The sequence below is a fragment of the Melitaea cinxia genome, chromosome 8 (assembly GCF_905220565.1).
Source record: "Melitaea cinxia chromosome 8, ilMelCinx1.1, whole genome shotgun sequence".
NCBI lineage: Eukaryota > Metazoa > Arthropoda > Insecta > Lepidoptera > Nymphalidae > Melitaea > Melitaea cinxia.
Genome location: NC_059401.1, coordinates 1439790 through 1454416, shown reverse-complemented (window position 1 = coordinate 1454416; position 14627 = coordinate 1439790). Strand labels below are relative to the sequence as shown.

Here is a 14627-nt window from a genome sequence, read left to right as displayed (position 1 = left end):
TTACATGAGACTTAGGGCCTATATTACCGGTTTCTGCTAATGTTTATATATGGAACTGCGAGACGAAACTAGTAACTATGTAATAAAACAAAAGTCAAAAATTACTTGATTGGCCTTCAAAACCATTTTTGAATAGTGGATCTTACAATTTAAAATATTTACATATAATAATTATAGTTTATATTGAAAATTAATCAAAATAATTATACTTAATTAAAAGTGTAGCTACAACCTACAGCAGAAAATCGAAAAGAAATACCGCAGTTATTAAAAATTTAATTTAATTTTATTATCTCAATACGATGTTATACTTATCTATAATTTCGTTCATATATGCAATTGTAATATTTGACTCAGCGTTCGTAACTGGGTCATTGAATATCTATTTGTCGAACAATTCACATAAATTTACACCGAAATAGCAAAGTTTGGTAAGCATTTATCAACACCGCATGCCCTTGCTAATGGGTTCGATTCTCTGTTTGTAAATTTATCAATACTACCACTCAACGTATCGATTAGTACAAAATAAACAAAGCTTTCAACACTACTTATTAAACTTTCTAAACAATACATAAATAATTGTTTCAAAACGAAAAAAGATAATTTCAACGTAAATATCTTTAAAAATAAAATGTTTTGACTTCAATAAATCCTTTCTTTTCCCTTAACCGGTTTTATGTGACTGAGTGACGCCCACCATATTGTCCGTGTATATATGACTTGTCAATCATCTTTTTTTTATGAAATCTATCTAAAAAAATGAATGTTGCTAAGCGCATAACTCTAGAATGGCTTAACCAATTCGTCTAATTTATTTTTTTATATGTTCCTTTAGGTCCACGGAAGGTTTTAATACAAATATATATATATATATATATATATATATATATATATATATATATATATATATATATATATATATATATATATATATATATATATATAAAACAAAGTTAAAAAAAAAAACAGTAAAAAGTTCTGAGGTCACATAAACATTAAAAAAAAAAAACAAAGAAAAAATACAGTCGAATTTAAATCTACTTTTTTGAAGTAGGTACGATAAAAAAAAAAATCTAATGTGAAGTCATTCGGAAGTTATACGCATACATACATTTTAAAGGTACATTTTTATTTATACACTAGCTGTGCCCGCGAATTCGTCCGCGTGAAATTTAACAAAAAAGTTATTGTTCAGTTCGAAGAGTTATATAAGTAGCCTAAGTTATTCCGTATTACATCAGCTATCTGCCAGAGAAAATCCCGTCAAAATCGCTTCGGCCGTTTCAGAGTTTAGCCGGAACAAGCAGACAGACAGACAGACAGACAAAAATTGCAAAAAAAAGTTTTGTATCGGGTATACATTTATATGCATTTAGTAAAAAGCGGTTATTTTAATATTAAAAACAGACACTCCAATTTTATTTATTTATATAGATAAGAACATGACAAATAGAGAAAGACGTGACAAACGCCTTATTTATATCTTAATATCAAAAAAGCTTAATATTTTATCTTCGAACAATTGATTCTTTAAGTATTTGATTAAGTTAAAACAAAGCACGAAAACGTTAATTAAAATAAATTTAATTTGTTTTATTCGTTTCGCCGATTTATTATTATTTATATAGAAATGATTCACACAATATAATCTACAAGTAAGTAGATAAAAACGTTATACACTACAAAAACGTATTCAGCTGAGATAACCTTTACGAAATGAGCAAACAATTTCACTTGTTTATATCGAGCAACACTTGAAACGCTGATAATAAAATAATAACAATATCGTAATTAATGTGTATAATTTTTTTATCATTATTATAAATAATATATAACAATGTTAAATTAGCACACGCTGTGTTTTTTTATAATGTAGGTTATTTTTGTCGGTAATAAATAAATATTTTGTTACATAATAATAGGTAAGAATACCCGAATCAAAGATAGAAAAATGAATATTCAAATTAACTTCAAATGTATTTATGAAACGTCGAATACATTAGATAATTATAATAATAATTATTTTTTTATTATAGAAAGTTAATGTCAGCTATTTAAGATTTGGAATGAAGATTTTACGTAAACGTGTTAATATTGACTGGAACATTTAAATGTAACGCTCTCGTCACGCATTCACCAGCTTACTCGCCAAGTCAAGCGTGAGTAAAAAAAGTTTTACTTCAGTAGTTATCCAATTTTGTACAGTCGGAAGTTACGCGTGTACATAATTATGTTAATTGTTGTTTATAATTGATTTGTGATTCAGTGTATATATATTTCGAAGATTTTTGTTTATTTACAAATTTAATTATTTCTAACAATATAGCTACCCCCTCTCTTATACCACCTTGGAACTTATAAAGCCGACCGATGGCGGAATAACCATCCAACTACTGGCAATGAAATAGACAGGCCGAAGACGGGCAGCGTCTTCGGTGCGACAAAGCCAGCCCTGCGGTCACCAACCCACCTGCCCACATTATGGGCAAAACACATGAGTTCACGCCTTTTTTGACGTGAACTTGTGGAGGCCTATGTCCTGTAGTGGACTGCGAAAGGCTGCTGTGATGTTGTGACGATGATGACAAATTTAATTAAATAAAATTAACGTCTTCAGACACTGATTTTGAATGTAGATTGGATAAACGGGTTAATATTGAGTGCAATATTCATCCATATATCGTAGTCGATTGATATTGGTATAATATTATATCGATATAAACGAAGTCTGGGCGAATAACTACTGCATTCAAATTTAAAGTATGTCACAGGATACAGTTATTTAGTGATCTCGTTTTGACCTACATCCGTATTACGAGTACAAAGTACTGTTTTACATGACATATTATTTTCACTTCCTTGTAAGTGAAGAAGTAAAATGTTTTAAAATTGTTTTTTATACAACTGGGTCGGCAAACAAGCGTACGACTCACCTGATGCCAAGCGATTATCGTAGCTTATAGACGCCTGCAACACCAGAAGCAGTGCAACCGCGTTGCTGACACTACCCTAAATTCCATAGTTCTGGTCATCTCACATACACACAGGAACGTAACACTGCTTGAAAGCAGTATTATTTAGCTGTGGTCTTCTGTAAAGCCGAGGTACTTACCCAGTCGGGCTGTCCTAGATTTTGAGCAGGATATTTCCTGATGTACCCCTACCTCAGTTATCCAGAATATGTATCAGTCCAGAATATGGACAGTTATTCCTAACTCCTTCTTGCAGTTGACGGTGATCTAACTTTAAGCTCCGTGTTTGTTTTCCATTACCGCCTCGGGTCAGGTTTAATCTTATATATAAAATTCTCGTTTCACAATGTTAGTTACCATACTCCTCCGAAACGGCCGGATCAATTTCTATGTAATTTTGTGCGCATATTGGGTAAGTCTAAGAATCAGCTAACAACTATTTTTCATACCACTACCTTATAAGTGGGATGGCGGGGGGGGCGTTAAGGGGTAAATAACATATATGGCAAATAACGTTTACGGGATCAGCTAGTTATTTATATAATAATACATTACTTCAGTTGATTCTGATCAATGAAACAGGTAGTGTACTAGATTCAGATCCAGTAGCTTACCTTAGAATCAGTAGATACTTATAAGTCGGTAGCAGTCGGCTGCTACTTAAAAAATAGTAATTACGTTGCTTAGAAACAGATGACCTTGTGCGTATGTTAAATTTATTTGCTTATATCAAATTTCAAGGGATAAAACTTTTGACTAGATTTCAAATACCAAATTTATTATTTTCAGTGATGTGTAATAACTAAAAATAAAATTGAATCTGGATGTTATTTTATAACCGTGTGGTTATAATTTATAGGTTAATAAAATGTGATTCGGTCACCGATATACATATGCTACATACATAAAAATTAATTCATCACTAGGCGTCCTTCGTTGCTTTACTCGTTACTTATTAATTATAATTATCGCTGTTGAATCCATAAATTCGAATCTGATGCGATCGAACAAATATTTTAGTTCTGTTATAGCTTCTAAATCCTTATAAAACCGTTATTAAATAGCATATTGTTTAAAATTATTTCTAATAATTTCTATAAATTATCCGTTTTTGTGTGCCTTTGTAACTCCATACTATTTAAAAGTTATACGTGCACATAAATGTTGACGATTTATTTTTATATATTTACATTATAAATAATAATTTGATTAACAGTTTAGCCATACTTAATACGTTCCATTATCCTATAACAGAGTTTTGAAACTCCGAATTTCGGCGCGAGATAATTTCTATTTTTAAAATAATTTTAAAAATCGATGCTAGTTCCAAATTCGACCTCCACCTTTCTGATTGATGACGTCATTATAAAAAGCATTTTATACACTCAGTCAAGTCGAGTAATTTAAGCCATAAGCCCATAAAAATAAATCAATATTACAATTATAATAAAAAACAGATAATACTGACAGGAAACACTTACGCATAAATGATTGCGTTCATAATGAAATCATTTCAAGATTTTTGATCTAAAAATATCTTTATGATTTTTTATTTAGGTCTTCGTGATAATCCCAGTACTTTATAAAGAATATTTATAATTTTAATAATTAATAATTAAAAGGATAATTTGATAATTTATTTGTTTGTAATGTATAAACAAACAAACAAAAAATTTAAAAAAACTTGACTGTTTTTAAAAATTCCTTCGTCAGGGAAATGCTACTATTGCGTGATATTAGGTATATATAGGTTTGTTTGTTTGTTAAACCCGCTAATTTCAGGAACTATGTACTGGTACGAATTAAAAAATTCTTCTTCTAGAGAAGCCAGTACATATGTAGGTAAATTTCGCCATCAAGGATACGATAATAACGAATTTCTATTTTTGTATCTCTAGGTTGGCAGCACTGCACAGCTCCCACACGGCTCATTGCCGCAAGACGTCAGTTCCTATATTTGTTTTATTATCAACGATTTTCCTGTATCCGCTTCATACGAGTTATTTTAACATCATACCTACACACGTTACGAATATTGATTAAAATAAACTTGTTTTTGATTTATATTGTAGGTTCATAAGTACAAAATATACATTTATATACATATTAGGTAATTATATACATACTAGCTGACTCGGCAGACGTTGTCTTGCCGCTAAACGCTATTTAAAAATAGGGGTTGGTGGTAGAAGGGTGAAAATATAGGGTTGTATGTATTTTTCAACGCCAAATCATAATATAATGAAAATATAAATATTTTATCTAAAAAAAAAAAAAAAAAAAATAGTGGTGGACTAACCACAACATTTAGAGAGATGAAAAATAGATGTTGTTCGATTCTCAGACCTACCCATTATGCACACAAAATTTCAAGAGAATCGGTCAAGCCGTTTGGAGAAGTTTAATTACAAACACCGCGACACGAGTATTTTATATATAAGATATACATATTAATTACTAGCTTCTACCCGCGGCTTCACTCGCGTTGATTTTTTTTAATAAAAAGTATCTATCCTATGTTACTTCTAATACCTCCAAGAACGTGTAGTAAGTTTCATGATGATCGGTTAAGAAGTTTTCGCGTGAAAGCGTAACAAACAAACTTAGATTTACATTTATAATATTACTAGAGATTATTAAACTGTAGTAGACTATCATTACGTTTCATTTTCTTCGTGCCCTTTGCCTTAATGTCGTCTGGAAGAAATCGTTCTTTTAGTGATAATGAGATCGCCTTTTAAACCTTTTTTTTATTAATTTATATTTTACATTATAATTGTGTAAAAATAACATTTATATTACGTTTGTGGTATTATATTATTAGTAATTAATATTTAGCTTCAATATTTAGTAAATAAGTTCATATGTTTTAAAAGTTTTCGCTTTTATTTTGCATTTTTTTATTTTTTTATTTAGAATGATATTATGATACCTAGGTCTGTGTATATCTGTTAAAAAAAAATTCCTCAATAAAAACGCTAACTCAAAAATATTTTTTTTTTATAACAGGCTCATAAACTCGTGATATAAACTAATATAAACTATTGTATTATCATAGATTACAATATTAAAACAAGGAAGTAAATAATATTATAAGAGAAAAACAAATTTACTCATATAACGTATATTATATCTTTAATTAATTGGTTAGGTTTCTTTCCGCGTCTTTTAGTATATCAAAATGAAACCTACGCCAAATTTTATCTTAGATCTCCCTAATCACAACTGTATAAATTGCATTTCCATTTCGCATAACAAAACAAACGTACAAAAAAAAAACATTTAAAAAAATATGTTTTCTTGCTTCTATTGCTCCCATTATATTAGTTTTTTTTTTTATCTATGTACAAAAATTTACCAGTTATATTTTTTTTTTTATTTGTACGTACAATATGACTGGTCAGTTACAATTTTAAAACATTAATCTTTATCGTATTCCGGAATCGATAACTTGAACATGTTCGTTAACATTTAAATTAAAATAAGAATTCCAATGTTCACGTTAAACCGGATTTTGACAAATATTCCATTTTAAATAAATTTCGATACGATTAAAATTACAAATATCAATTTTTTTAAAGAATTTTGTTTACCTATACATTTGAGTTATTTTCGGAACGCTTATAAAACTACATAAAAACTCTCGAATGATTTATTTTTAAATTATGTATGACACGAATATATTTTATATTCGGATTGGAATTGATATTGTTCAATGTTTTTTAATGTAAAATTGTTGTTATTAAATTATAAAAAGTTAAAATAAAGGTAGAATGTTCAAAGTACGTTAATTTTCACAAAAAAAAACTAAGTCCACTTTTTATAAAATAGGTTAAAAAAATTGAACCTTTTTTAAAGATGAATGATATCTTATAAATAATATCGTGTGTGACATCTATTTCTGTTTAAATTAATTTTAAAGTAGTTCTAATAATAAGCAGTTGACGAAATAGATTTATAATATATTTATTATAATTTAGAAAACAGCGTGATAGTAACACGATAAATTAAAAATTGATACAGTATATAGTAACAGAGCAATGAATATTAAATCACGTATTTATCATCAACAGGCATGTCTAGAACAAGAGGCAAGAGTCGCAGAACTCAGGTCTCTAGCTGCAAGAGTTGCAGCAGAGACCGGCTCGAGGGCACTACAGGCGGACGCCGATGCGCTAGCGAGGAGACTGCAACTTGTCGCCGGTGCTGTACAAGCACTGGCTGATCTTGGTGAAGCTAGACAGATAGCCAGAGCGAAAGCGCAACACGCTAAAGAGATGTTCTGCGATATGAGACAGGTGAGTGATGACAAGCTCTTAATACACAAACTTCAGTTGTTTTACTAAGTAGCCCGTTGGCGCAGTTTGCAATGACCTTGCTTTCTTCCTCGAAGATTGTGGGTTCATTTGTCTTCCTGAACCTGAATCTGTAATGTGTGCATATATATGTAGGTGTATCAATAAGTTGTTATACTGTTACTTATACATAAGAATTGAGACGGTTGCCTTAGGAAAGGACGACCGTATCTACACGTTAAAAGACATTTATTTGGGGTTTGCATTCTATGTAATTGTTTATTTTAGCTCATTTCAAAGCCGATGGGTATGAAAGCCGATTATGTCTATACAGTGGTGAACGTATAACGGTGTCCATAACAGTATTATTATGGTGGCGAGTCACGCATCACCCGAATTGGGAGTGGTCACCGTGAAAGGGATATGACTTGCCTTTTTTGGGTGGAAGCGAATTTGGATTATCGTGTATTGCTTTATTAATGATGGCACTTCAAATAATAATAAAATTACATTCAAGTATAGACTTCAATGCTATTTGAATGCGTTTTTATATTTGGCAATGATGCTGATGAATTGTTTACAAGCCGTTTATTAAAATGATTCCTAAATATGAATTAACTATTTTACAAAAATATGAAATTTATTCAAAAATTTTGTTTGTTAGACTTATACAACCTGATGTTTTTATATTATTTTGCATGTCATGATAAGAAAAATCCGTAGATGAGTAAAGTACATAATATAGTTTATATTACTTTTACTATTACTTTTTTTGCAGGATTTGACTCCAGTCCATGAAGACGGAGAAATTGTTGAAGACAAGTTGATAGCTCTTCGAGAAAATCTCATCGCACTCGGAAAGAGCGAAGCGGATATTGCTCCCGCAAAGGCAGAGCTTCCGGATATCGACCGCGACGTATCAGACGAACATTCCATCGTGAGAATATTAGAACTATGGCAGGCCATGTTTAGAGACACTTTCTTGCATTACCACCGTTTGTCAACAGCACTTGTTCGATCTGGAGACGCGGCAACTGCTCTAAGATTGTGGCACGAGTACTTATTAGATCTACAATCATTCCTATCCGCTTCCGTGCCAGCTGATTACGAGAACTTGACTGAACATCGTAGACTTTGCAGAGTACACAGGAATCTCCTCGCCTCACAACGGTCGGTATTGATGAATGAGAATAAGGAATCTAAGAACCGAGACCTGGCTGACAAGTTTGACACGCTCACTAATCTACACAATGAAACTCTTGCGAGAATCGTTGAAAGACACGATGAGGTGTGTACTCGTATTGCGGCTTGGGACGAATACAGACAGGTGTACACAGAGCTACTTCGGTGGCTTAAAGAAATCGAAAGGGAGAAAGAAAATCTACAGCTTAGGTACGTACACATAAAGAGGATACACAAAATACTAACTAAAGTACAGAATCTCGCAGACAAACTGCCCGAAGGCCGAAAACTTTCAGAAAAACTATTAGAAAATTTAAAGAAAGTAATTGAATTCACAGAAGAAACTTACGGAGCTTCTGTAAGAATGGAGTATGCGGGTATTGTTAAGAGAGTTGACAATTTACAAGCTAGCCTTGACACATGGCGTGACTTTCTAACTCGAATTCTTGGCCTTATCGGTGAATATGAAACGTTGACAGAGGACTTGCACAAATTGTACTCTCAGATACAAGGAGAGATCATGTCATACTCTGACGACGATAGATTATCCAGACCTCAGCTTAAGAAAGCAATAGATAAATACACTGATTTAAGGACAAAGATCGATAAAACTGAAACACAAATAGAAGCCCTCAGCGTAATTCAGGAGCAACTGAAAGAATGCCTCAGTCCTCAAGATATAAGAATAGTTAATCAGAAGGTCTGGCAGTTACGTCAACAACGAGCGGACTTGGAACACCAACTTTCTATCATAATTCACAGGCTACAAGAACGGTTAGAAATCTACACAATATTTGACTCAAGACTCTCTCGATTTAGTGAATGGCTAAGAACACTCGAATCACGTCTCGAAACCACTGCATCTAATGGTGACGTGGCATCTTTAAATCCTCAGGACTTGGTCAGAAGGATAAAATCCGACATACAAGCCGAAACTACTCTTAAGGAGCGTGAATTCGAATGGCTAACAGAAACAGGAAGCATTCTAACCGACCTGGCTAAGAAAGACGAAAAGTCATATAGTAAAAATACAAATAAACAGCTAAAAGACATACAAGAACGCTGGCATAAATTGCAAGATACGGGTCGAATTCGAATAGCTAGAATAAACGAATTATTGGAAACTATTACGCAATTAGAAGAGCGATTGACAGAAATAAGGCTTAAATTACATACAATAGAGTCGAACCTATCAGCGCCAGTTGTCCTCGAACAACTGACCACTAAAGCCGTGGACACTAAATTCCAGGAACGTGACGAAATACACAAAAACATTGAGGACGAGAGCGGAGAGGTTGGCAAAACGTTGAACCACTGTGAGCTTGTATTTAATGATGCTGACGTTCTCAAAGGGAACTTTGATTTGAGAAACTTACGCACTGGCGTCGATATCGTTGAGAAGAAATGGAAGAACATCTGCGATATGTCAGAACAAAGGAAGAAGACGCTGAAGGAGATCAGAAAATCTGCTGAACTTGTTAATTCGCTACTACCTAAGGTTGAAAAGAAACTTGATGCAATTGAAAAGAGGGTGGAAAAGATTGAGACCCGTAAGCAGCGAGGTGAAGCTGAAGACGAGAGCATATCGAAGGCTGTGATTAAAGACTTAGATACTTTAGAAGGTGATGTTAAGAAATTAGAGGATGCATACAGTCGTGTTGCGTCAGCTCGAGGGGTTGAAGTACGAGGGTCTGGAGCTGATGATGCGGCGAGGTTAAGGGCTGCGGTGAGGCGATGGCAACAACTGCGCTGCAGAGTAGACGCGGCTGGTGCTGATGCTCACCGACAGTTCGTCGCCGCTCATGGTAAAGCAGTGGTGGCACTAGCAGAAGCTGACGTAAGACTCACTAGAGCATTGCATCTTGCTCCAACTCCTACGGATAAAGTCGCCATTCTAAAGGAGTTAGATGTAAGTATAAATTTATTATATACATTCTAGTTCATTTTGATAACCTTTTATCGAATGTCCGGTTCAATTTATTGACTTACGTATGTTTACATATTGTTCGCAAAGTCATGTATGAAATTTACGATAGTAATAAAATATGAGCAAATTTAACTATTTATCAATATTATTATTTAATATTGTTTGTGATTTTTAGGGTGTGGAAGGTGATCTCCGTGAATGTGAAGCGTTAGTAGATGAGGCAGATAGATTGTCGGTGTCAGTGGCAAGTATATCCGGAGTATCGGATATGTTTAGCGAGTATCGAGCATTGTTCGCTGACGTCAGGACCCGTTTGGACCTCGCGAGAGCTGAGGTCGTTGAGGATGTGGATACCGCTGTACAGGTATGTTGTAATTACTAGTTTCCGAGTAGATCATGAAAGCAATATTTTTTTTTTTCGTATCTAAGCTTGAATCTATTATTAGTAAAAGATAATTGTTGTATGTCATCAGCATGAATAATAAAAGAGAAAATATTAATTGAGAAAATTTTAAACAGTGCTTCAATATATTTATTATTAATAAAAAAAAATACAATTAACCGGGTTATAATAGAAAGATACTTCTCTCTTGACAGGTTGACACATTGAAATGGGAAACTGACGCAGCGTTACAAGTGGACACACTAACATCAAAAGAGACATATCGTGTCGAATTAGCATCCGCTGTTAAAGAAACATCGGAGTCTCTAGAAGCACTCCGAACAGCACTGCTCCAAGAACTAAAAGAAAACGCAACTAGCGAAGAATTAGCTACAGCGGCTAAAGATATAGCTAAAGCAGGAGCTAAACCCGAACAAACATTAGAACTGGCTAAGCATCTATCAGAATTATTGCTAACCGAATGCGATGCCACAGAAGAAGAAGCCTTGTTGAAGGAGGTAGAATCTCTGTCACTTAGATACGAAGATCTCTTGACTCAGGCCAAGAAACGGGAACTGCAGATCAACAACCTGAGGTAAGGCGATCTAAAAACGAGTTTTGGTGTGTTTTTTTTTATTATTATTTTTACTTTTCTTCTATTTCTTCAACAATGTATATTTATGGCAACTTTTAAGATTCACAAGAATTCGTTCAATTTGCGCAATACGTGGGTTTTAATACATTTTCGCTATGTAATGTAAATGTGACGTAGACGCACCGGCACTTTTGGATTTGGTGGTGGGCTTCGATATTTGCCACTTTAACATTAAATTTGAGCACTTATTAATATTAAATGCTGAACACTTTCTATAACCAATTAATAATTAAAAAATAATACCCGCTATTGACTTATAAATTATCAAGCATATAATTATTAATTTTTCTTACGGTTCTTCTTCCAAACCATTATATATCTCTTCTTAATTTACTAAAACATAATTATAGAGGTATCCGAAATCGCTATAAATCGATAAAGTTCCATTACAGCGTGCATAAAGTTATTACCTGTAATCTTGTACCAATAATATTATTTAACCTTTTTATACATTCAGTAATGGTATAACTAATAAAACTCTTCAAATTTGGACATTTTAAGTTATTCGCAAATCTTCAAAATTGTTGTTAATCTAGTTCCAGTGTTAATCGCTTGTTAACCTGGCATGCAATATTAAACGTCGTTTTTGGTCCTAGGTTGCCCCACTCGGCATCGTACGCTCTCACGTGCGAACAGTGAGTACTGCTTCCTAATATATTTTCTAACTCACAACGGAAATTCGCTCACAGCCTCCCGAAATACAATTCATGAAATAAAGGATAAAAGGATAAAGGATACTTAGATATTACTTAACAGTAAATAAGTGTACTTACGTCTCGTTATTGATATTCGTGTTCATGTCAAATTTTGCGAAGACAGTTTTGAAATTTTACTTTATATTAATGAAAATTTCATTGAAATTAAATCAATTTTGTTTAAATAGAAATTGAATCTTTTGTTACAACTAAAACCGCACAATGTACACTTGAAGCACTAAATAACACAATTAACATTACTGTAAATTGTTTGCACTTCACCGAACTTAAGGTTGTTAGCGAATTTCTAGAATACTATATTTGGCTGCACTGTAAATGTTATGTGCACAAAGCGTTGCATCTGCCATAACTTTGACAAAAATTTGCAGAAGATTTCTAACCAAATATTAATAAAATTAGATAATAATAGCTAGGCAAAATATTCTTAAATATGAGAAAAATTATGGCAGATAGTATTTTGTAGTCATTAAAGCTTTGTAGATGTTTTTTTAAAGTAAATATACTTAGTGCATGATTTTTATTTTACTATGTTATTGTATAAAATGTTTGTTTCTGAGTACTATTTATATATAAGTATGTTACAATTGTCTGTAGAAGTAAATGTTTGTAATATATGGGATATTATATCTTATGTTATTTATATGATAAAAGTTAAATTAGTTATATTTATTATATGTTAATCTTTTATTTTTATAAATCTGAAATATTTATTTTTTATAACTCAATACTGTTACTATTTTTTAATTCAAAGTTTCCGCATTTGGTTATACCTATTTATTTCAGAAAAAATGTAATGTAATAATCGTAAGACTTCGATCGTGTTTGAAATTTTAAAATTCTTCAATATTACTCATTAAACTCAGATTCTACAAAATCATCACACTATCAACTTTGTAACACTTCGTGTTATGTCTGAATACATTTCCGCTAATGAGTCTAATTTTCCCCGTGTTTAGCGAGTCCGGTCGGGTCACTTGTCCGCTCTGTTCGGATCGCAACTGGAAACAGCTTGACAACGATCTTTGGCGGCTGGAACAGTGGCTTCAGTTCGCCGAGGCCACAGATGAGGCGCGCCACGACCCGCCCGAACAGTACGACGTGTTGGAAGATGCTATTCAGGTAAATTGAATTTTGTGTTACAGTTTGTGGCTTCCTACAAATGTGTTATCAAACTTTAAGTTATTATCTTATTGTTTTTATATTTTTTTAGTGTAATTTTCACTTAATTATATTATTTAATATTTTCATATACTATCTCCTGTATCGATTTTCCAACCTTCTTTCTTACGTTCTTTACCCTCACTGGGTTTTTAATTTTTAACCTTCCCTTTTCCATCTTTGTTCCACACATTTTGTCTTAATAACCGTTATACCCTCGTTTCTAAATTATTATTTTTTTCACTTTTCCTTCCCCCATCTCTTACATTACTTAAGTAACCATTCAAAATTCAAATTTCTTACATAACCTTAAAATGTACATTCTTTGTTTTCACTAACATTGTCCCAAAATACCACTATCCCCTCTCTTTTCAACACTCCACAAAATTTCTTTCCAATATGACGTTACTCTAAACACTACACAAAAATCTCTTCCCAATATGACGTAACTCTAAACACCACACAAATCTCTTTCCAATATGACGTAACCCTAAACACCCCATAAAATCTCTTTCCAATATGACGCAACCCTAAACACTACACAAAACCCCTTTCCAATATGACGTAACTCTAAACATCCCATAATATCTCTTTCCAATATGACGTAACCCTAAACACTACACAAAATCTCTTTCCAGTATGACGTAACTCTAAACACCCCACAAAACCCCTTCCCAATAAGACGTAACTCAAAGAGCGGCCGGTGTACCCAGGACCACCGCGAGTTCCTCCTGGACCTGGACTCGCACAAGGCGCTGGTGGTGTCGCTGAACGTGGTGGGCGCGCACGTGACGCGGCACGCGGCGCGCGCGGCGGACGCGGCGCGCGCTCGCGAGCGGCTGGCGGCGGCCAACGCGCGCTGGGACGCGGCGTGCGCGCGCGCGGCCGCCTGGCAGGCGCGCCTGCAGCACGCCCTGCTGCACAACGCGCAGTTCCACGACATCGGTGGGTTACGACCAACTTTTCTTTAAATCAACACCCACTGGCTCGAAGTGCCCATACTTTTCGATTACGTGTATTATAATACCACAAGCGACTTATTATTTGAAATACAAATCGACAGTTCTCTGACTGTCCAGTGAGGCTAGGATTATTATTATTTTTTAATATGACGATTTTATAAAATTAGTTTACATTATAGTTGTGATTTTGCATTTTACTTATTAAATAAAAACTTAAAGAAAAAACAGTTCGGTTGATTTGACGTTTAAATATGGCTAGTACAAAAAGCATGTCAAAAAAAAATGTAAATGGATTTGAAATCAGCGACCTCAAATTAATAAACATGAGGTTTACACCTCTTTCTATGCAATAAAAAAAAATCCCTTGTATAGTCA

At 33.4% G+C, this 14627-nt stretch overlaps 1 protein-coding gene across 1 annotated transcript in view; it reads left to right on the top strand.

The window, feature by feature from the left end:
- Positions 1 to 14627, top strand: part of LOC123655766 (nesprin-2-like) — a 34144-nt gene that overhangs the window by 10119 nt on the left and 9398 nt on the right. The window contains exons 2-8 of the mRNA XM_045591519.1: positions 7049 to 7273; positions 8049 to 10361; positions 10555 to 10743; positions 10977 to 11356; positions 12013 to 12051; positions 13089 to 13251; positions 14004 to 14235. Coding sequence (XP_045447475.1) covers positions 7049 to 7273; positions 8049 to 10361; positions 10555 to 10743; positions 10977 to 11356; positions 12013 to 12051; positions 13089 to 13251; positions 14004 to 14235 — 3541 coding nt within the window. The remainder of the gene's footprint in view (positions 1 to 7048; positions 7274 to 8048; positions 10362 to 10554; positions 10744 to 10976; positions 11357 to 12012; positions 12052 to 13088; positions 13252 to 14003; positions 14236 to 14627) is intronic.